At 44.5% G+C, this 24,295-nt stretch overlaps 1 protein-coding gene across 2 annotated transcripts in view; it reads right to left on the bottom strand.

Moving 5' to 3' along the window:
- GFRA1 (GDNF family receptor alpha 1) overlaps positions 1 to 24,295 on the bottom strand; it is a 223,024-nt gene that overhangs the window by 55,648 nt on the left and 143,081 nt on the right. For both annotated transcript variants that reach the window (XM_012448032.3, XM_012448031.3), the window contains one exon: positions 16,490 to 16,826. In XM_012448032.3, the coding sequence (XP_012303455.2) occupies positions 16,490 to 16,826 (337 nt within the window). The remainder of the gene's footprint in view (positions 1 to 16,489; positions 16,827 to 24,295) is intronic.

The following is a 24,295-nucleotide window of genomic DNA, read 5'->3' as shown; positions in this document are numbered from 1 at the left end:
TGTGCCCCGAGCAGGGTGCCAGCTTCAGCCTTGCTGCCCACACCTCATCTCCATCACTTTCTATTCTCTATCTTCACACTGCTGTTGGTTTTGCCTACACCAGGCAGAGAAGGAGAGCACCTAGAATTATGCCTGGCACAGAGCAGATATTCCTTAAATAACGTTGAATGAATGAGTTAATGAATGAATGAATCTGACTGCCAGAGAGTAAGGCTCTAATCACTTACAGATCAACATCATCAAGGACACTTGGTGCTGGAGGTTCAGCAACATTAACAGGTGCAGATGAGGAGAAACAGCAGTCCAACTCTAAATGCTCCAACTACATTGACATAGAACCTGTCACTGTGCCCAGTGCTTTAAAAACTTGTGTCATTCTTGTGCAGTAACTGAACTAGGCATGTTTGCCTTATTTTACAGTTGAGGACACAGGGTCCCAGAGAGGTCCATGACCAGCCCAAAGTCATGGAGCAGGCAAGAGTCAGAGCCAGGTTTTGGAAAGAAGCTGCAATTTCTTAGCTTATCCACACCCGCACGGCACTGAAAGAAGAATTAATGTTCCCTCTTTTCGTTTTAGTTCTTGGACTTTGGCTGCCATTTTAATGTGAATTGTGCACTGCAGAAGCCCAGATCTGATTTAGGTGGATATGTGATCTTTACTAGGCCCAATAAAAGGATGACAGAATTAGTGGGCATTCTTTTTGGTTAATAGTGCTTGTAGCTTAAAAACATAAAAAACTATTATCTGTTGTTACTGTTCAGTAAGGCTCAAATGCAATCCTGCGACACAGCTGTGTGGGGAAATCATCTGGGCCCAGGCCTTGCCTCTCTGAATACCCCATCCCCAGGCTGTGTTCCCCCAGAGGGCACCCAGAAGTCAAGCAGTGAGGACACAAAAGTCTTCCCCACACACTGGGAAGTAGGGCTCCCCAGGCCCACGGGGAGAAACCTACATCTTTAGGCAGCCCTCCTTCAGGGCAGGGACCATTCCTGAGGCTGGAGACAGAAGCAACCCAGTAAGGGCTGGCCTGGCCAGCCCATGGGGATCTGCCCTGGAAGAGCAGACATGCGTGCAGAACCTTCCCAGAGCTGGTGGGCACGAGCCTCGACATCAGACCAAATCCCAACTGCCCTGTAGGAGTTTCTGGTCTCCCTGCATCTCAGTCTCCCCTTGTATAAAACACAGACACTACCAGCACCTCCTCCATGGCAGGGGTGAGGATTAGAGCCTGTAGCCCAATGCCTGGCACAGAGTTCAATGTTCAGTGAAGTGCTAGCCATGAATATTGCTGTTACCACACTCAAGGTGCTTCCCATGCCCGCTGCCTCTCTCTCCAAACACAGCCCTGAGAGACAGGATGCAGCAGGGGTTGCCTCCTTCCCAGGAGGGGACAGGTGCAGAGGAACCAGGTGGACTCTGGACTCCTTAGCCAGGGAAGCTGACCCAGCAGATGGATGAGACTTCAGCTAAGTTCTGGATGCCCCTGAGGTCGGTACCCTCTGTTGCCCATAAGGACAAGGAACTTCACTGAGCACTGAACTCTGTGCCAGGCACCAGGCTATGTCCGTTAATCCTCACCACTGCCTGTGGAGGAGGTGCTGTTAGTGTCTGCATTTTACATGCAGGGAGACTGAGCTATAGAGAGATGAAACATGCCTTCAGGGCAGCTGGTATTTGGTCTGACATCAAGGCTCCTGCCCACCAGTAGGAGAGGACACTCTCCTCCATGAGTTGGTAATAAAATCCTATGCACAGGCAATATTTGATGGTATCTTTTATATACCCCTTCCTGTTTCTCTAAGCCTGGGAATACTGGGGAGCCACCTAGAGGGAGAGTCCTCAGCCCAAGGCTTCCAGGATGGACTCATGAAATACCTCAGCATCCAAGAACCTAGGACAGATTGTTCATCTTCAGCTTCGTAGCCTGGGACCTAGCACATGTCGGGCACAAACTGCCCAGGGTTCAAGAAAGGCAACCAACCATTCAATTACCACAATCACTAAGCACCCACAATGTAAGATGCTGTGTAAAAGTTGGTGGCTGTGATGGAATAGGAACAACGATGAAGGAGGTGCGGTCCCTTTAGAATATGGAATCCAACCTACCACCTGCATCCACCACCTACCCTTGCCTATGACCCATCTGTGAACTGAGCGGTGAGATGTACCATGTGCTTGTACGGGCCAGGGTTCATAGCAACCTTGGTTCATAGAATCACAGTGCTTTTGCATCTTGAACACACATGTGTGTTTGCTTGAGAAATCTGCCCCCTAGCTCCACTGCAGGTACTGAGGATCAACTCTGTTCATCTCACATTCCCTCCTGACAACCAAAGATGCTTCCACATGCAAAAAGTGACAAGAAGAGTGGCATAAACATGGCAGCTTCCTTATTTGACTAGCCCATGCCAAAGACTGCTCCAAAGACCATTTTGGATGGAGGATTTAATTACCTTAAAACCCTCTGTTTTGCTTTGCATTTTCTGGTATAACCCAGCCAAATGGATTCCAATCCAAGGCCAAGGTCAGCCTAGAGACAACAGACTGTCTACTTTCTCATGTGCAGTGAGGGCAAGGTCCCAACTGCAGTGGGGCCAGCCCAGGCGGTGACTAACTAGAGATACCCTCAGCATGTCTCAGTATCCTTTGTGTCTGAGGAACTATCAGCAGGGAATAGAGCCCTTCCAGTGGTCCCCACAGCCTTCCAAACAGAGCCCAACTTTAGTGCAGCATGGAAGCTTTCCATGTGCTCTCTCTGCCCACGGCTCTGACTTCCTGGACTACGATGCGCCCTCTGTGCCCCATACCCGACCCGGGCTGCCAGCCCACACCCAGCCACAGCAGGGGCTCCCTCTCCTGTGTCCTCTCCTAAGCCTACGCCCATCTGGTGCCTACTCCTCATTTTCAGTTTTGCAGACCCAGTTGAGAGCAGGGTGAGGCCATCAGTCTAGATCACCTGGCCAACATTATATAAGGCAGCAAGGAATGGTGAACCCAGACCACCACCAGCAGCACTGGGAATGCTTTAGAAATGCAAATTCTCAGGCCGTACCCTAGACCTCATGAATAGAAAACTAATCCCAACATAGGCAAAAGCTGGAGATCCACCGCCCCAGAGTGACAGCGCCTCTGAGAAGTCCCTGAGCCACCCTTCCCTGAAAGGCTGGGCTGGCACAGCACTGGTGACTGTCCCTGCACGTGCACTCTATGCACACAGGCACCTCCCTCACCCCCGGCCCTTGGGGTCCTACAGAGCACCTGGAAGTCTAATGCTGCTGAACCAGCGAACAAAACCATCACCAGCAATGATAAAACACCACAGTCCAATAGGCAAAAAGCAAATGTTCTCAAGCCATAATACCGTATTTGTAGCTAAACACATTTCAGCTTGAATTTCTGAGTGTGAAAGAGCTGTTTCCCCGTTCGCTTTTGTCTTATTTCCATAGAAAGGTTTCCTGGGACAATGTCAAGCTCCTGTGCTGGATTGAATGTTCTTGGAGAGGTGGCATTCCCTCTCCAAGCTATTAGATGGAGCCAGCTAACTCTCCAACAGGAATTCCAACTGCTGGGCACTCGCAGGTACCTGAAACTTCCAGCTTCCCGGCTTTCCCATTCTAAGGGTTAGCTCAGGGACACATCATTGTCATCATTTAGTCCTCCCTGTGGCAATGATTATGGATCAGGAAGAATGGGGGGGCTGCCCCTGAGATGGCCCACATCAAGGCACCAGCCAGCATTCTAAGGGCCAGAGGTTGACCTGTGACACTCTCTCTAAACCCCTACTTGGTAAGAGAAAAGCTCCACCGAGCCCTTCTGGACACAAAGGGTTTTTACATAGCAGCCTAGAGTTCTGTCTGACCGAGCTGAATATGACGGTGAAATCCTTTGGCATGCTAGAAAAGAGAGGAACCATCTACAAAGCATCTCTCAGAGCAAGAAATCAAGCTGGGCTCAGCGCCCCAGCCTGCCAAGCAGCCCCGGAGCAACTGCACAGCTGACGATAGGTGCCCCAGGGTTCTCTAATTACTCAACCCATTTCCACCTGGAGAGGCTCCAGCTCTGGTATCAGGCAGACATCCCACAGCCTCTGCATCCTGACCCACGGTGGCTTAACGAGCTGGCCACAGGCAGGCAAACACCCCAGACTGTCTTGGTTTAAGGAGATCTCAGGAGCACTGGTGCACACACAAGTCTTCCAGCCCAAGATTACTCTGCTCCGTCTAGCACAGCAGGTCTCAAAGCAAGGTCCAGGGATCCTGGCAGTCTCAGAGAAGCTTGCAGGGGGTCAGTGAGACCAAAACTATTTTCCTAGTCATACTAAGACCTTAATGACCTTTCTCTCTCTCTTTCTCTCTCTCCCAGCCACTTCCAGCCAGATGCTAAATTTGTAAAAATGTAAAAACAATGCCACACTTCTCCCTAATTTTTTTTTTTGTTCTGGAAAACAGTGATCATTAATAAAAGTATGTTCTGTTATTTATAGTAATATTTAAGGAGCTACTTGATGTTCTTTTTAAATGAAGTAATAAATATGTAAACCTCTCTTCACCTTCGATCCAGTATGGTAAGTACCTGCAGATTTAGCCCACATAAACAAAGCCCATTGAGATCCTCAGTAATTTTCCAGAAACCAACAAGTTTGAAAACTGCTGTTTTAATGATAAATGAACTATGTTTGCCAAGGAGAACTTAAGCCCTATCTTGATAAGATCCAAAGGTCCCTTATTTTAAAAGTTTTGTTTTAAAACAAATAAGTAAAAAAGTAACGTCACCCCTGGTGTCCAATTCCGCTCTCCCTGGGTGTCTCTGGAAGTTAGGTGGGAGGTTTACAAGACAGGCACACTGTGTACAGAAATGAGCAGTACAGCATTCGGCAGTATGGGCTCCGCAGCCCCACAGACCCTCTGGGTTGCTTGACTGTGGACTGGGAGAGCAGACAGGGGCTGCACCTGCTGCATAATTAATTGGCCTTTGGTTCCAGCAGCACCACTTGGGTGACTGGAAGTTGTTCAAGATCTCACCTCCTCATCCAGTGATGGAGAGGATAATGACAGCCCCCACTTCCGGGGTTGCTGCAAAGAGCTCAGCCCAGGGCCTGGCACACAGTAAATGTCAAGTAAGTGTTGCTCGCCTCGTCATCACCCGCAGCACCATCACCATTATCCACTCATTCCTACAACCATGTCCCCAGCTCTGCACATTCTGAGCTCCTGAGTCCTATATGATGAGCCACTCTGCCCCCGGTTGTGGCTTGCTTCCTAAGGGGAAGATGGGATGATTCACAATATAGAAACATCCAGAGGGAGGGGGTTCAGATTCAGTCTCGCCGAGTCAGTGGCTGCCCTTTGCTGGATCCCTCACGTCACTGACTCAGACACAAGCACCTCTGAGAGCCCTTTATTCACAGTTACTCCAGGTCACAGAAGAAGCACGTACCCAAGAGGCTGCCAGAAGGCTCCCACCGCCTATTCAGTCCAAACAATAGTGAATCTCCCCACTCTGTGCCCAGCAGTCTCAGGGCCAGCTCCGCTCACATCTTACTGTGTATCTTTGTGTGCCAATAACTGTATATTCTGGACAGAAATGTTCTTGAGATGACACATGCTCCAAACACCTCTAGACTCTGTCTGCCCCCGCCTCCGCCCCTCCGTTTTCCCTAATGGTACAAAGGCTGAAAGAGGGTGATTATCAAGCTTAGCCATGTGTCATTTCCACATGATGCTTAGTGCTGTGGGTGCAGAGAAGTGTAGAGTAATGGGAATCTGCCCCCTCATAAACCCTAATTTTATTATTGTTTTAGAGACAGGGTCTCACTGTGTAGTCCAGGCTGGACGTGAACTCCTGGACACAAGTGATCCACCTCAGCCTCCTGACAGCTGAGACTACGGAACATACCACCACACTGGCTCACAAATCCTACTCCAAAGATCTCTGTCTGTTCTGCGGGGCATAACATCTGGAATTATAAACTTTGTCCTCCCTGATAAAAACTTGTAGGGTAAGAGGAAGAAGGACATGTTTATTGAGAGTTTTCTGGGTTAGATGGCAGGCACATGCTGATGTACTTGCACAAAAATATCTCATTTAGTTCTCGCCACAGCCCTGGGAAGATGGAGTCATTATCTCCATTTATGGATGGGAAACTGAGGATCTCCAGCGGCCGAAGTCATAGAACTAACAAAACCACAACGCAAGCCCAGGTCTGCCTAACTCGCAAGCATTTACCCTGACAGTTACTGGAGAAGGGAAAAAAAAAATCCCAAGACTCCAGCATGGTATGGTACTTTTTCACATTGATGGTTCTTTTAAATTCTTGTTTTTCTTGGATGCAAAATTTTCTGCATAATTAATTGCCTTTGGAAATTATGAGCAATTTCCCATTCACTGAGTTGGAAATGCCCTGTAGAAATGTAAATGCCGGCGTGACTGCAGGATACCTCACTTCGGGTAATGCATGGGATAGGTGTGGGGGAGTCTGGAGTCTCCCTGGGTGGAGCAGGACTCCAGGTGTAAGACCCAGGCACACACTGGCCTAGGAGGTGAGAAGGCTGGGGGAAGAGGTGACTTCCAGAGGACCTTCCTAGCAGCATTGAAGAGCATCCTGGCAGGTTCCCAGGGTCAGGCTCCTGGGGTGAGATGAACCCACGCATCGGAGGAGGTGGTCTGGTGTCGCACTGCCCAGTCCAGCCCTGCCCTCCACGGAGCCCTCCTTAAATCACTGAATGCTAATTAAACACAGGACATGCTCCACTCCTTAAATACAGCCAGCCTGTAAGTAAGGGGGCAGATCTCCACACACAAAGATGAGACTGCTCTGGGTCACAGCCTATTGATGTCTCCCTTCTCCCCATTCTTTTGCACCCCATTAGTTGCTCTGTGGATGAAATACCTTTGAAAAAAGAGCTGTAGGAAATGAAAACATCTCCTTCCCTGAGAATTAGAAAAAAAAAAAGATCATGACATGTGTCTGGTTGGGTTAGGTCAGGCCTGGGCTTGGGTGGCCTGCAGCTGGTGTACTATGCCTGTGAACTTCATGGGAGCTAGCAGAAGACGGCTGGTGGGCAGAGCAGAAGGGGCCTCTTTGAAGAGAGACAAGCTGCACGGAGCAGTAGAGGGGATCAGCCGAGGTCTCCCTCAGCCACCAGCTGTTGAAAAAGGTGGTCTGAAGTCCAGGGATCCACAGAGCCCCTTTGAGTCCCCCTTCCCACCTCCTCTTCTTCACATCTGGGAAAGATCCAGAGGTCTTACATCCACCATACCTTTCACCAGCACTGTACTTTTTTTTTCTTTTCTGTTTTGAGATGGAGTTTTGCTCTTGTTGCCCAGGCTGCAGTGCAGTGGCACAATCTCGGCTCACTGCAGCCTCCCCTCCAGGTTCCAGCGATTCTCCTGCCTCAGCCTCCAGAGTGGTTGGGATTACAGGCACAGCACTGTACTCTCAAGATGCAATCTGCAAAATGGAGGGCTTTCTGATGATTAATGTGATGGCCACAAGCCAGGAAGAAGGCAGGAAGGTGAAACACCTGGATGACCCCAAACTGGTGACATAACCATGGATTATTTAGAGCCGGTTGTTGCCCTGTGACAGCAAAGAATTCATCTGCTCTGTGAGATACAACCAGGTCCCTGACATCCACTGCCTTCGGGTAGGTGAGGGTCGAGGACATTGACCACCAGTGACGGCTCAGCAGGGAGTTAAAGAATCCAGCCAGGTGAGTGTGCATGCCTGGGAGGGGGCGCACCCCTCACACCCACACACCCAGGCCCCTGACTGTCCAGCAGTGTGCTCAATAAATGTGCCTAGACTAAATAATTGAGCTAATAATATTAATAGTAAAGCCAGAGTGGTCTGGAAGGGTATTTTTTTCCTATTTGTAGAAATGACTCTTTTGAAATCAGTAAGCTGTCACAGAGAAAGCACTCTATAATAAGCAATGAGTGTTCAAAAGGAAATTAGATAAAGAACTTAATGAGCTTGTATTACCTGAGTAGCGTTTATTTTTTAAATGATGCTAAGAGCCTCTGACGGACATGATGTTCTACCTCTCTTTAAAAACTGTCTTTAACACTGACGCCGTCTTAGTTACTGAGCCATAAAGAATGTCTGGATTCAGAGCCTGGCCAGAATTATCATTCCGGCTGTCTGGAACTAAAGGTAGTAAGGCTGAACAGTGTGAGAACATTGTATTCCTGTCATGAAAGACAGTCATCTGGAAATAGTGACAGAAACCAGGTTTCAGAGTTAGGAAGACTGAGCTGATTCCTAAGTCCTCTGCGTGGGAGCAGGGTGACCCTTAGGCTGGTCATTCCACTGATCATCCCCTCACAGGGTGGCTGGGCTGATGAGAGATCACGTTTGCGAGGTGTGTACCTCAGTGCTGATCATCATCAGCACCCAGTGAATGCACTGTTGTTGTTGTTTTGATATTTTTATCTCCTGTGTCTTCCTCAAACCCACAGCCCTTGGCCTTTGTCTTGTGACTCTCTTCCATGCCAGTCATTGGCCAGTCCAGCTGAGATGGTGGCTTCTCCAGGAAGCCTTGCTAACACCACACTAAGCTGGCCATTCTCACCTCCTACAGCACTTTGTCCCTTCCTGCCAGAGACTGCCACACCACGCTGTAGTGACTGTTTATGTGTTGGCCTCCTCTCTGCATGGTAGGTGAGAGATCAGGTTTTTATTCCTGGCACAGTAAGTATGGACCAGATGGATGGATGGATGGATGGATGGATGGATGGATGGATGGATGGGTGGGTGGGTGGATGGGTGGATAGGTGGATGGATGAATGGATGGGTGAGTGGGTGGGTGGATGGGTGGGTGGATGGATGGATGGATGGATGGATGGATGGGTGGGTGGATAGATAAATGGGTGAATGGATGGATGAACGAATGGATAGATGATGGGATGGGGGATGGAAGGAGGGATAGATTGATGGAGAAAGGAAAGAAGGGATGAACAGGTAGATGATGGATGGACAGGTGGATGAATGGATAACTGAATGGATAAATGGAAGGAGAGAGAAATGGGCAGAGAAACAGATGGAGGGATATACTTCCTATGTACTAAATTGTGTCCTTCTGAGTTCTCCTCTGCTCTCTGAGTGATTGACACCAATGACCATCTCCCTTTTCTTCTTAAGATTCTGTTCCCTTTTGGCTTTGCAGGGCCCTTTACTTGGTTCTCCAACTATCCAATTTCTAAGTCCTCTTCAGACACGTCCACCATACACCTGGTGCTCCCAAGCTTCAGCCTTTGGCCCATTTCCCTTCTCACCCACTTTCTCTGGAGAACAAATCTTACCAAGCATCTTTAATAACAACCTCCATGTGGATGACTGTAATCCTACCCCTGTATCCCAGCCCCTTCTCTGAGATCTAGCCATGTTTTAAGTTTATTCATTCGGTAAATATTTAGTCAGTACCCTCCATGGTATCCAGTGGGTCTCCCAAATTCCTGTCCAGTTCTCACAGGTCACTGTATTTATCACTTCTCATGGGTCAACTGCAAGAGCTTCCTAACTTGACCCCAGCCACTATCTCTACCACTCCAACCCTCTCTCCATGCTGCTCCCACCTGGGACCTCTCTGATGCTCTCTCTCCCAAACCTTTGATGGATAAAATCCAATACCCCTCTGACACAGGAGGCCCCAACATCTTGCCTTTATATCACACTGAGTTTTCTCCCTCTGCTGCCATGATAGTCCCCAAGGACCCTACTTCCCACCCAATCACTGTATCCCCTCCAAGCTGAGCTCCCCTCCTTCTGCTTCACTTCCCTGCTCCTTGGCCACCAAAGCCTGATCTGAACACGGCTCCTGAGACCCTCCACTGTGTTACTCCTTCCCCAAAGAAATACGGGCTTTTGGTTTGGGCCTCCTGCGCAGATTCCATTCCATTCCTTTTCCATCCGCATTCACACTCAAAGACAATAAAAGATGGTCTGGTGCCAACAGTCCATCTGTCCACACAGATCCAAGGATCAATACATTATGCAAATGCAAAGAAAAGGACTCCCTGCTTCCTTCTGTCTCTGAGCAAAGAGTGGCAAGAGTGACTTTGGGAGGACTTGGGCAGGTGAAGGAAGATGTGGCGAGGAAAACGAGGCAGAGACGCTGAGCTTGGGCAGATGCAGGGAGGGGACTGGCTGGTGAGACGGAGAATGGGGAGTAACACTACACAGGGACAGGCTCCAGCAGGGCCAGACAAATGGCTTCACACCCACCTCTGCCAACAGAGATAAGGAACGAGATAGAAGGTGAGATGGGGCAGGTCACAGCTGGCTCCTGCCTGGTCCATGGCTCAGGTTACCTCTGAGAGCCCGAGTTGATGGAGCTCTGCCGCTGCTGAGTGGAGCTGAAGGGCCACGCATCAGGAGGTGACACAAGCAGAGGGGGAAGGCTGGAAGAGCCAGCAGAAAGGTACTCCTCCCCACGGGATGGAGTCAAAAAGGATCAGGGAGGGTGGCAGCAGATGTCAGAGAACCTGCTTGCTCTTCTCTCAGGGTCTTGATGAATCTGCTGAAGGCACATAGGAGTCCAGGGCCTCTGGAGCAGACAGGGTGGCAGGCGGCTTGTGCCATTGGGACATATTAAAAATGAGCCATTCGGCACTCTGAATGCATTGCTAAAGACACCCATGTAATCATTTGAAATGAAAACTGCTCAAATGAACTGGAAAATGTTTTACTTGTATTTTCTCATATTCCTGAACCTTTCTTTTTATGGTTCAAAAGTTTGCATTGTCTAATTGCTGATTTCCATTTGTGAATGAATCAGCGTAAAATAAAATTAAGTGCCAAATTAATCTACCCATCTAGTTTTAGGCATTAATTATCCTCTGAGCCATTTTCTCCTGCACTTGCTGCATGTCAAGGCGAGCCCGGATATGGTGATGTGGAATCCAGGTTTTGACTCAGGAATTTAAGCCCAAACAGTAGAGGATGTCCTTGATCTTTAAGATCTACAGTTTACTGTGTGAAGGGGTTCTCATTCCAGGCAAATGAAACACATTTCTCACCTTTTAAAGGTACACTAACACTGTCAGACCAAATAAATTACTGGAGCAGAAATTCGCTGCCTGGTTTTATGACACGTCTCCCCAGTTGCCCTGGTTGACAAACTAACAACATTACATTTCCTCTAAGTGTCACAGGGTCACCCCCAATGTGGCAAATGCTATGCTAGTGAGGGCAGAATTTTGGAAACTGCGTGTACTGTTCTCCTGGAGCTGTGCCAAGTGAGGCCTTCTTGGTTCTGCTAAAAATCCCCCACGCCTCCAGGATACCATTATAGGGGTCCTTGATACCTGGGAAATAGAACCATATACGGTGATTTCGTCAAAGCCACCACTCTTGGAGACTATGGGGACAGAGAGTTGGACAGTAGGAAGAACAACTGTATATCTCCAGGAGGGTCAAGAGAGCCTTGGGGACCAAGGGCATAGAGGCCCTGACCCATTTCCTTTTGAGTTTTAGCATTATCAGAATCTTTCTAAAAGCAGTGAGATACTCTTGACCCAGCACTGTTGCTAAATAAGAATGCAAATGTAGCATTCAATTTCCAGCTACTCAAAAGGCTCAGGCAGGAGGATCACTCCAGGCCAGGAGCCCAACAGCAGCCTGGGCAACATTAGCAAGACCCTGTCTCTAAAATTAAATAAATAATTGAATTAGCCAGGCATGGTGGTATGCACCTGTAGTCCCAAGTACATGGGAGGCTGAGATGAGGGGATCACTGGGACCCAGGAGTTAGAGGCTACAGACAGCCTCGACTGCAACACTGTACTTCAGCCTGGGTAACAGAGCGAGACTTTGATTATTGGGTCCTAGATCCCTGGGATCGATTTTAATAATTTGATTATTAAAAATAATAATCAAATAAAAGAAAAAAGAGAACGGTTCAATTCTACCTAGTAATACACTGCTAGAAAACGTACAGCCTGGGCTACTGGTGTTCAAGGTGGAGAGCTGGCGCTGACTGGAACCCCTTAAGATGTAGCTCCCAGAGCAAAATGTCATGCTTTGGAAACAATAGCTGCATACATGAGTATAAACTAGGTGTTGTCACTCAGGCGCCCAAGGATGCAGCTGCTCTGCTGCACGTGCAGAATGCCCCAGAAGGGCAAGGCCACCAAACCACCAGGCACACCCTGAGTCTTTTCTCAACAGCGACCCCGTGTGGCAGCAGCTAAAGCCACAGGCAAGTGGGCTGCTTAGCCAGCTCAGGTTCCCTCTTTGCTTGGCACTGGAAGCAGATGGGGTTTTGGAGTCTACTACCTCTGTGGTTCTCAGATGAAAACATTAGGGAGCATGCCCAAGGAGAAAGTGCTGGACCGCCTGGTAATGAAGAATTGCTAAGGTACTTGAGTGATTAATTACAACAATAAAGAGACAGGAGCATATTTGTGGCACCCTGAGCCAGTGCTCAGGACAGGAGGGAAGGTGTAAGTTTAAATTACACAGATTTGCATCAGGAATAAAAGGTTATGTTTCCGTTCAACCCAAACCAGTCCTGACATCCTTTCAGGCACCGAGAAAAGCAACCAGAGGAAAACTGGCAGGGTAGACACTGCTTCGGGGGAAGAATGTGAGGCTTTGAAATTCCATCACATCCTTATAATACCTCTGCATTTGCTTTTCTGTAGACAAGCTTGGAGGCCCAAACAGTCAGGCTCTGACTCTCCCCAACCACCTCAAGGGGAAAGGAATCTGTCAGCTTCCCTAAAAGGGAAAAGGAAAAAGGAAAACAAAGTCAAACAGAAAAGCTAATGTTACTTCTCATCTGTTTGAAGGCATAAGGCGGAAGAGAGACAGGTTCTGTGCAGAGGCACTGTTGGACCCTGGGGAAGGAAACCTGTAGGCCCTGAGTTGGAAAATATTAAATTCAGGGAGCTTTTAATGAGCTTGAACAGCTCTTTGATGGTTGCTGATGTTAAGATGAAAATGGAGCATATGAAAGTGTGAACTTTCCAAGAATATGGTTTTTAGGAAGCAAGTCTCCCTCTTGCCATCCCTTTCCTTTGGGGCTATTCAAATGAGACCTCAAGTCATCACATCAGAGGTGGGGTTAGGGTTATAGCAACTGTAATGTGAGACCCAAAGAACCCCCAGCTCCAGCTAGTACCAGCTGCTACTGTGGGTAGAACAGCAACGGCCTCACAGAGATGGATTGAGAAGGGATGGGATAAAAGGCATAAAATTAAAGACAAGAGCAATAAAATCTGATGAAAGGAAACACTGCTAGCCAACCTAGCAGCTCAAATTACATTTACCACCTCCGACATGGAGGGGGTAATCATGAGTAATAAATCCAGGCTCTGGAAAGAAATTATGGGCTAAATCGCTTGACAATGGGTAACACCAGGGGTCGTCACAGATTCACCTTCCCAAGGCTCAAGACAGTGTATAAAACCCATCAATTACACTGAGACAAATTTCACTAGGGCCCCAGGATAGTCTAGATTTGGATTCCTAAATAGCCTCTGAGTTCTTTCCAGAGCCAGAAATGTGGCAGCAGCACAAACGCGCCACTAGTCCCACTTCCAGCCCAGGGATTCTTCATCCCACTGCGTGGTGGCTGCTATTCTCTCCAGGAAGATCAGGCAAAGTCAATACATAGGCAAGGGCTGTTTCCTGTTGTACATTTCTGTACCGTCAGCTGAGTCCACTCCCTGATATCAGAGATATTGCAAACAGTTCCTGGAAGCTGTTTCTTCCTCAGTCTGAGGCCCCAGACAGCACCTAAACCATCCTGCTACCTGCAGGTTCCTCCCATCGCCTCCCCCAGAGCCCTGTAAATTCTCAGTTCCCAACTATTCTCACTATAGCTTAGCAGGAAAGCAATCTGATCTAATGAATTCTCATCAACCCTCCAAGGATTCTCTCTTTTTAGAAGAACAAGCCAGAGATCACAAATTATCTGCTCAATATGGACTTTCAGTGTTTGCAGGGGAGGTTCCAGATCTTCTCTGGCCACCTGGGAGAACAGGAAGGAAAGTCTCCATCACCACCACCTCTCCCACCTCCCAGCCATCATTCAGTAGATGGAAGACTCATCCACAGCTCCATTTCTTCTCCATACAGCTTCCCATAGTGAGGCAGGACCAAAAGCCCAGGTCTCCTGGCTTGGATCCATCAGGGGACAGGATCACATCTTATTATAGAGACAGGAAGGAGCTGTCTGGCATTAAGCCAAGTAAGACCCTAGAAATCCAGTCCTGCCCATGGAAAGGGGATCCCTTCTGCTTAGAGACTAAAGGGGCCCAAGAATTGGGGTTTCACATCCAGAGGTCTTCAGAATCTCTGCTCCATCCCATCCCTGCACCCTAAGCACAGCTCCCTACAGCTTCCAGGCTGCATTCATTTCATTCATCTCCAGGCTAACTGACTGGCTTCCCCATCCCATGCTCCTGGCTTGCTGAGGCTCCGCCTCTTACTCAGGACCCTTCTAGCACACCCATCCCTGCTTCTAGCCCACAGCTAAGAGGGCCTCAATGAACCAGGGGCTTGGAAGTGAGGAAGAGCCCTTGTGTTGCATTGCTGGAACACCTGCTTCTTCCCAACATGCAAACCCAGTTCATAAGACACTTGGTCATCCGAGTCCTTTCTCATACAGCAGGTCACTTGCTTCCAACTCTTTTTTTAAGAAAGGAGGAGAAGCATTACTCCCAGTAAATCTTCAGCATGAGAGGGTTATACAAGGACTTTTACTTTTCTTTGGTGATTATTACAGCTGGTTTAAGGAAAGAGTGGGTTCCCATTCTACCAGAATAAAACTGAAATTGACCAGAAATTCAGAATCTTCAACATCTTAGACATTTTTTTTTCTGTTCTTGGCTGTTTAGAAATGGGGAGCCAGTAAGGAATCAAGCACATGGTCATTCCTCCACCTGCTTGTCCATTGGCTTAGCATATATTGAGGGCTTCTACCTGGGGCAAAGTACAGTTGTTTTTCAATATGATACCCTAAATCTACTTGCTTCAATCGGCAACTGAATTCAACCCTAAGTTCTGGAAGGACACACATGCAATGGTTAACAGTGACTATCTGAAGCTTGGGAATGAACTGGAGCAGAGTAAAGGGTAACTTTTCACTCTACCTACATCTATATTGCTGTTTGTGGTTTGTGTTTGTTGGTTTGTTTGTTTTGAGACAGGGTCTCACTCTTTCACCCAGGCTGTAGTGCAGTGGCGCGATCACTGCTCGCTGCAACCTTCACTTCCCAGGTTCAAGCAATTCTCCTGCCTCAGCCTCCTGAGTAGCTGGGACTAAAGGCATGAGCTACTATGCCTGGTTAATTTTTGTATTTTTAGTAGAGATGGGGTTTTACCATGTTGGCCAGGCTGGTCTCGAACTCCTGATCTCAAGCGATCTTTCTGCCTTGGACTCCCAAAGTGTTGGGACTACAGGTGTAAGCCACCACGCCCGGCCTGTGGGATTACAGGCATGAGCCACTGCACCCAGCCTATGGTTTTCCTTTCTTTCATCTTTTTTTTTTTTTTTTTTATTTTGAGATGGAGTTTCACTCTTGTCGCCCAGACTGGAGTGCAGTGGCACGATCTCACCTCACTGCAACTTCCACCTCCCAGGTTCCAGGAATTCTCCTTTCTCAGCCTCCCAAGTAGCTGGGATTACAGGCGCCCACTATCATGCCCAGCTATTTTTTTTTGTATTTTGAGTAGAGACAGGGTTTCGCCATGTTGGCCAGGCTGGTCTCAAACTCCTGACCTCAGGTGATCCACCTGCCTCGGCATCCCAAAATGCTGGGATTACAGGCATAAGCCACCATGCCCGGCCATTTTTTTGTTTTTTAAACACAGAAAATGTATTCACGGACTCCTTCATATATCAAAGTAAATTCAGAAATGGCCAAAAAGCAAAAGGAAGTGAATGTTTTCAACAACATGGTCCAGGCTCAGCAGGTTTCTGATGGAGGCTGAGATTTGGGAGGTGAGCAGAGTGGGAGGTTGCCCTTTTTAGAGCCACAGAACAGTCCAGAACAGACCCGTGCATTCCAAGTTCTCCCCAAGGCTGGACACTGCACAAACCCTCTCACTGGTCTCTTCCAGTTTTCTGCCCCTGAAGGTCAAAAGCCTCCAAAGCTCCAGCAAGCTTCTCTCGACTTAATCCCTGGCAGCCCCTCAGGACTTGAAGAGCAGACATGTGCCTTCAGATTACCTCACCCCAGGTGACCCTCTCACCTGAGAGGTGTCCAGGAAATGCAGAGGTGTTTTACCTCATTGCAGCATCCCTCAAAGCATTTCCAAGTTAAAGATAGGAACGTTCTCCAGCATAGAGGCCTGAACAGCTTCTGAAGAACCCCGTGTCAGACACAGAGGTCAGATTTTCACCAATCCATTCAAATGGACTGGGCTCCCCTCCCTCCCCTGCCTTGGTAGAAGCACAGAAAAGGTAGCTTGGCAGCCGAAGCAGCCACCAAGACTTTCCCTGTCACCTCATTAATCACCGCCTGCCAGGACCCGCTTACCTGCAGATGTAATTTGTCTTGCAGGAGTCCTGCAAATTCAAACAGTTGGGTTTCTCCCTCTCTTCATAGGAGCACACAGGCACGATGGTCTGTCGTCTCCGCTCTGTGCAGGCGATGTCCCGGCAGGAGCAGAAGAGCATTCCGTAGCTGTGCTTGGCCGGGACCTTGTCAAAGAACTGCCGGAGGGCCTTGTGGCACTTGCGACGGTTGCAGACATCGTTGGACACGCTAGTGGTACACGGGGTGATGTACGCCGATCTGTACTTCTTGCAAATGTCGTCGAGGTTGCAGGCCTTGGCTGCATCCAGGCAGTTGTTCCCTTTGGGAAAGTGCTCCACTGCAAATGCAGAGAAAGACAGGCACGGTCTCAGTGCTCAGTTCTGGGGCTGTTCTCTCCTACTCTGTTTTAATTGAGATCTTGCCATTTACCTGGCATCGCCAGCGGCTCTAGAACTTAATGAGTTTTGAAGCTAATAACTTAATGACTTCATGACAAAGAGAAAGTGCTAGGAGTACAAATGCCAGGAGTCTACAGCAGCACAAAAGCCCTTAATATTCCTATAGACATAGAATTGGGAGGCGCTAGGTGAGGCCAAAAGAGCTCAGGCACCTGCCTGACTACATGCAAACGAGGCAACAGGAGAATAAGCTTCCAGCCCCTGGTTAGCAAACTGAAATTAGAATAAAAGAGAAAAACAACAAATTATATACTTGTTCATGATGCAGTATATAAAATGATATGCTGAATGTACGTATAATTGCCATACAATCCTCCAAGAATATAATTATGTAATAAATGCATACAGTACATGCTAATTACTATATGATTACAGAGTAATTACATGGTTATTTGAGCCCAGAAGACAAAATATTATGCCAGATTCTCTAAATAGGAAGAAACAACCACAACGAAGCTGTATTTAAGTTTCAGTTCGCAGGACGTTGGAAGAAAATCAGAATGAATCACATAAGAATCTGCAAACCTCAATTACCACTTAACTCAGCATAGACAACACGTGGGCTCTATGAGTACTGAGGTTCTAGATTAGAAAAATTCAGCTTGTATTTTGGATAGAATTTCAATGGGTTCCAGGAAGCTCGTAGAGCAAATGCTGCCTTCTGCCCAAGCCCTGTGTACTCACACTGCCAGAGAAGCCTGTACTGTCCACACCACGTGCCCTGTGCTGTCTGCAGCGAGAGCATGGTGGAGGTGGGGCCCACTTGGTGCTGGGCAGGCAGACCAAGGCGAAGCCCAACTGCAAAGTTAAAGGATGAATGGAAACAGGAAGCCACCCCCATCCCCATTAGAGGCGTGTTTCTGCAGGGAGAAGGAAGTGATGGAAAAACCTTCCAGAAACAACGTATAAGGTGGCTATACCATGGAGTACTGATGATGAGGTGTAGCAGCAATTCTCTGGAGTGGCCAGGGAGCTGTTGGACAAGCACTGTGCAGCTGTGGGATGAGACACCACAACCAGTTCCTCCTCGGGCCTCAGCCCCTCCATGGATTCTCTGACCACCTTTCATTCTGTCTGTGTGCCCCCAGTTGACAGGGGCATTTAGGAAATGACAAAAGGCTAAAGAATTAACAAGAGAGAAGGCACAGTTGGGTTGGGTAGGACTGAAAGATAGGGCAGTGCATTTGCTGCATGTCTAAGGGGCACACGATATATTATTCAACCTTTGAAAAGAAGGAAATCCTGCAATGCGTGACAACATGGATAGACCCTGAGGACATTATGCTAAGTGAAATAAACCAGTCACAGAAGGACAAATACTGCCTGATTCCACTTACAGGGGGAATCTAAAATAGTCAAACTCATAGAAGCAGAGAGTGGAATGATGGTTGCCAGGGGCTGGAGAAGAAAATGAAAAAAAATGAGGAGTTACTATTCAAAAGAAATAAAATTTCAGTCAGGCAAGACAAATTCTAGAGATCTGCTCTTCAACACTGTGCCAATGGTTATCAATATTGTATTGTACACTTAAAACTTTGTTAAGAGGGTAGATTGAATGCAAAATGTTCTTGCTTCAATTAAAAAATTTTACATAAATAAATAAAGGGCACACAAAGCAACTCCAACATTTTAGGAAAAGAACAACTCTCCCCGTTCTACTGAGGATGTGTCTTGCTTTCAGAAAACCCATGTGTAAATATCTGAAGTCACATCATTATACCCTGGCACCACGAGTCAGGTTTTATTGTGCTCCAGGTTCATGTGTCTTCCTGTGACATCTGAGTCTGAGAAATTTGCTATAGAAGGCAATGAGCAAGACATGAGCCCTTCTTGGGTGCGTAGTACAGGAAGTTGGCAGCTGCACATCCATCCTGACTTTAATAAGCACACCTGGTCCTGTTTCTCCATCTCTCTCTTCCTATGCCCGCTCCTCTCTTGCTCCTCTATTTCCACATGCAGGCTTCTCAGGACTCGGGAGTGAAATATTCACTGTGTGCCCTGACAGGGCCACCAGGGCCTCTGGGCCTTGGTGACACTTCCAGCCTTCTCCTCTTTTGAGACTTCTAATATTGTGCTATTGAGCCCAAGGGCAGTGATTTATATTCTGGAAGGTCGACAGTTCTCTAGATTTCTAAATTAGGCATTTTTGATGATAATCTAAAATAAATTAATATGATCATATTCTGGATTAGACTTTTAAGGCTGGGTCCTGGTACACAATTTCACTAGCTGCATTTACATGTGGATTGATGTTGAATGGCACTTTATAATCTCTAGCTAAAAGGGAAAGAACAGAGGCACAGAGCTAGATTAATACTTAAAGGAAGTAGCCAGGGATATATGAACAAACAGTTCAAATGTAGAAAAATGCCTGAAGAATGAAGTCAATGCATGGCACCCAGTAATAAAGGCCTGCCAAACTCAAAAGAATCCATGCAGAACCGAGTACTACATTCAGATTGTAAGCACCAATTTAGTTTCAGCAAAATAATATCATCCCTTTCACTAAATTAATGTTATTAGCCAGCATTTCATTGTTTTCAAAGTTCTGTTCATATTTATGTGTTCTGTTTTCATAGTTGTGTAAAAGCCAAGAAAAAGAGCTTACAGTTTTATGTTTATGAATTTCAAAAAAACATCATAATAAAAATAATGAAAGTCAACATGTAACATCTAGGAAATTTATTTTTCTCTGTAAGTAGTCCACAAGCTTATATGGAGCTTTAAAAAATTGGCCTAGTGTATACCTTCTTTGTTATAATAATACCTTTTTAAAGTTGTTAAAACTATACACGCTATTAAGTTTTTCTTCTTAATGTTATCAGAAAAGTAATATTAAAAAAATGGCTTTGTACAAAGTTGGAACAGGGTGAATCACTTTATGTCTAAACCAACTGCTCAAAGTTTACTTCATATACCAGTGGGTGTGACTTAGCATCACTTTCTACTGGTTCTATTTTCATCTATGTATAACTCTTGCCAGAGCACCATCTCCTTCTATTATTTCAGAGCCCATGACAGATTCCAGAATACACAATCTGGCACATTCAAAGGGGAAAAAAACTATTAATTAATTTCTAGCTCACAGGTGAACATGTGACTTCCTCTTTGTTTCAGACTCTCATTCACACAAAATATTTTCATAACCCTTCCCAACTTGACATTTGAGGTCAGCATCACCCAAATACCAGAACTGAACAAAGACAAAAGAAGAAAATAACAGACTGATGTTGCTTACAAATACAGATGCAACAATATTCTCCAAACTTTAGTAAATGGTATTTAGCAATATGTTAAAAGACTAATGCATCATGACCAACTTGGGTTTATCACAAGAATGCAAGGGTAGTTTAATGTTTAAAAATACATGTAACTCACCACACTAACAGAATACAGTATGAAAACTATATATTTCAATAGACAAAGAAAAAACATTCAATAAGTTTCAATACTCATCCACAATAGAAAAAAAGTTCAGCAAATAAAGAATAGAAAATAATCTCTGCGATCTGATACAGATCGAGGAGAAGCTATGGAAAACCTATAACTGAAGGAAAACCTATACAGAGAGAAGCTATGGAAAACCTATAACTGAAGTCATCTTTCATGGTAAAATACTGACTAAGATTAAAGGATGACCCTTCTTACTGCTTGCAGTCAATGTTGTACTGGATGTCCTAGACATCTCTAAAGACTCTATAAAACAACTACTAAAAATAATAAGTCACAGGATACAAAGTTAATATACAAAAATTATTTGTACTTTGAAAAATATATACCATTTTTATTGATAGTGTTTGTATATATTTATAAGGCATTTTTTATTAACGCATAAAATGTGTAATGATCAAGTCGGACTAGAATTTTTTTGAGTTTACAAGCTTCATATTTTAAAATTTTATTGGTAATTAGCAAATAATTATTATGTAAATTGAAGTAAAATGTGATGCTGATATACATTTAATGTTGTGGAATTACCAGATCAAGCTAATTAGCATATCCATCACTTTCTCATTTACAGCAGGATCAATGAATTAAAAAAAAAGCACTTAACATGAATTTAACAAAAGACATACAAGACCTCTATACTGAAAACTAAAAACACTGCTAATAAAAATTGGAGATCTGATAAATGGAAATATATACCATGTTCATGGATCAAAATACTCAACACTGTTATAATTGTTAAAACTCAATATTATTAAAACTTAATAGCTCATATAGTTTTAACAATTTTTAAAAGGCAACTAATATTATAATAACAAAGAAAGTATACACTAGGTCAATTATTTAAAGTTGTATATAAGCTTATACACAATTATCTCCAAATTGTATGTTTTTAAATTGGCAAGCAGATTCTAAAACCTATATGGAAATGCAAAGGACACAGAATAACTAAAGCAATTGGAACAAGGAAAACAAAAGTTGAAGGATTTACACTAACTCTTCTCAAGGTTTACTATGAAGCTTAAATTATCAAAACAGTGTGTTACGGTATAGGCATAGACAAATTGAACAATGGAAAAGAAGACAGAATGCATAAATATCCCACACATCTACAGTCATTTGCTTTTTTTTGAAAGGAACATTGAAGAAATCCAATGGGGGAAGAAAGTCTTTTCAACAAATGGTATTAGAATAATTGGATAATAATTAAAAAAAAAACAAATTCAAACAAAAAATCTCAATCCCTACTTCACACCATATACAAAAACTAATGTAATATGGATCACATACTTAAATATAATAGCTAAAATCATAAAGCTTTTAGAAGAAATATAAGATAATCTTGGAGATAGACAAACATTTCTGAGACAGGACCACAGAAAGATATAACTACAAAAGAAAAAAAAGTTGGTAAGTTAAAGTTCATCAAAATTAAAAACTTCTGGTCACAAAAAGACACTGCTAAGAAAATGAAAAGATAAACCACAGACTGGGAGAAAATATTCACAAAATACACATCTGACAAAGGACTGGTATCTAAAATATATTTAAAATGCCCAAACCTTGATATAAGAAAGCAACCCAATTAAAAATGAGCCAAATATTTGAAAATGGTGCAGCAGCATCTGAAAAGTGTTCAGCATCATTAGTTATCAGAGAAACACAAAACAAAACCACAGTGAGATACACTAGAATTAGAAACACTGAATTCATCAGGCCAGCTTTTTCTCAACAAAATCAAAGCCATTCAAGCAGTATAATCAACATACAAGTCCTGTGATTTTGTTAAACAAAGAATTTACCTTTAAGATTTATCCCTATTATAGACACTGTCTTAAAGTTATGTATAGTTATTGGAAAATTCACCATCAGGGGAATTCTGAATTTTCCTGAAAAACTCACACTGAGGACAGATCTATGGGAAATAATTGCCCACTGGAGGCTTTTTATTTTATTTTGTTTTTTAACTCTTTTTGGTTAGAAGACTTTGAATCAAGAATTTTTTACTTTGCAAAATATGGAAGCTTAGTGGTAATTTTTTTAAAAAAATTATTTTTCCATTGGTATTTAAAAAAACTCTTTGAAATACAGAAAGCAATGTGTTTGCTTATATCTTTGAGCTTTAAAAAAATATTCAATGCTACTTATCTAATCTAACTCCATATTTTTAAAAGAAATAAAATCATTTTTCTTTTAAAGCAAGTGGTAATAATGTACTATTTAGCATATTTATCAGTCTAATTAATCAAAAATTGTATAAAAGAAAAAATAAAATAATTTTAGGATGCATATGAATCTTTTCATCTAAAATATGCATTCCTATTAGTACATGTGATCCATTCTATGACTCTAAAACTCAACTTTAAATGATTTTTAGATTTTTAGAAGAAACAAGAAAAGTACTTACTTTTATGATTACTAGAAGTAATACAGGATACACTCACCACAATGGTTAAAATTTCACAACATCAAATGTTATTTTTAAAAATGTGATGTTCCTAGAATTCTCATACATTGTTGGTGGGAATGGAAAATTTTTCAACTGCTTTGGAAAAATGCTGGGTAGCTTTTTATAAAACTAAACATACAATTACCCTATAACCCAGAAATTCTACTTTTAGGTTCTTATCCTACAGAACTGTGAACCTATGTCTACAAAAGTCCTGGACAAGAATATTATACCAGTATATTGATAATAATCAAACTGGAGACAGCCTATACATCCATCAATAGGAAAATGGCTTAACAAACCGTGGTCTATCCACAGTTATCCACGAGGACTATTACTCAGAAATAAGAATAGATGAACTATTGATACACAAAATAGCATGGATGAATCTCAGAAACACTCTGCTGAGTGAAAAAAAATAAAAAACTCCACACAGAAGTACACAGTCAGATTCTCTATATATGCAGTTCTAGAATAGGCAAAACTAATATATGATTTTAAAAAATTAAAAGAATGGCTGCTTCCAGGGAATGGAGGTGAGGATTGGCTAGGAAGGAATAAGAGATAACTTTCTGGGGGTGATGGTAATGTTCTCTACCTTGATAATGGCTTGTGTTGCACAGTTTGGGCCAAAACTCAGAGCATAGTATGCTAAGGTTTGTGTCTATGTAAATATCACCTAACAAGGCAAAAAAAGGCCAGGCACAGTGGCTCATGCTTGTAAGCCCAGCACTTTGGGAGGCTGAGGTGGGAGGATTGCTTGAGACCAGAAGATCAAGACCAGTTGAGCAATATAAGGAGGCACTATCTCTACAAAATAATTTAAAAATCACCCAGGCATGGTGGCACGTGCCTGTAGTCCCAGCTACTCGGGAGACTGAGGTGGGAGGATCACTTGAGCCCAGAAGGTCAAAGCTGCAGTGAGCCATGATCCATACCACTGCACTCTAGCCTGGATGACAAGGGTGAGACCATGTCTCCAAAGAAAAAAAAGGAAAGAAAAGAAATAGCCTAAACAAGTATTGAACACTGGTTAGTGATATGTGTGCTGAAGCATTTAGGGGCAGTATATTGATAAACGCATTTTAACAATTCAGAGGATGGATGGATGGGCACTCATAAAGCAACCACATTCAAATGTGAATATGGAATCCAGGTGCTGGGTACACATTAACCATAATTTTTTCCTACCCTTCTGTATGTTTGAAAGTGTTCATAATATTGGAAAAAATAAATGCATGCCTACCTGATTATTACTCTTTTCAAAAAGTTTCACATGGGCAATTGCGCATGGCACATGGGAAATCACTCGGCCCCTCCCCTCCTTTCACCTGCTAACTTAGTTCCTTACAAATCCACTTCCAGCTCTCTCCGGGGCCCTGATGCTGCGTATCTTACTGAAATGAAGTTCAAAATAAACACTGCTGAAATCACAGTATATATAAATTAGGG

Source organism: Aotus nancymaae, unplaced genomic scaffold (genome assembly GCF_030222135.1).
Source record: "Aotus nancymaae isolate 86718 unplaced genomic scaffold, 86718_ANA_hifiasm-v0.15.2.pri h1tg000010l, whole genome shotgun sequence".
In the NCBI taxonomy this organism is placed as follows: Eukaryota; Metazoa; Chordata; class Mammalia; order Primates; family Aotidae; genus Aotus; species Aotus nancymaae.
The sequence above is the reverse complement of the archived record's forward strand: the minus strand, read 5'-3'. Positions and strand labels throughout refer to the sequence as shown.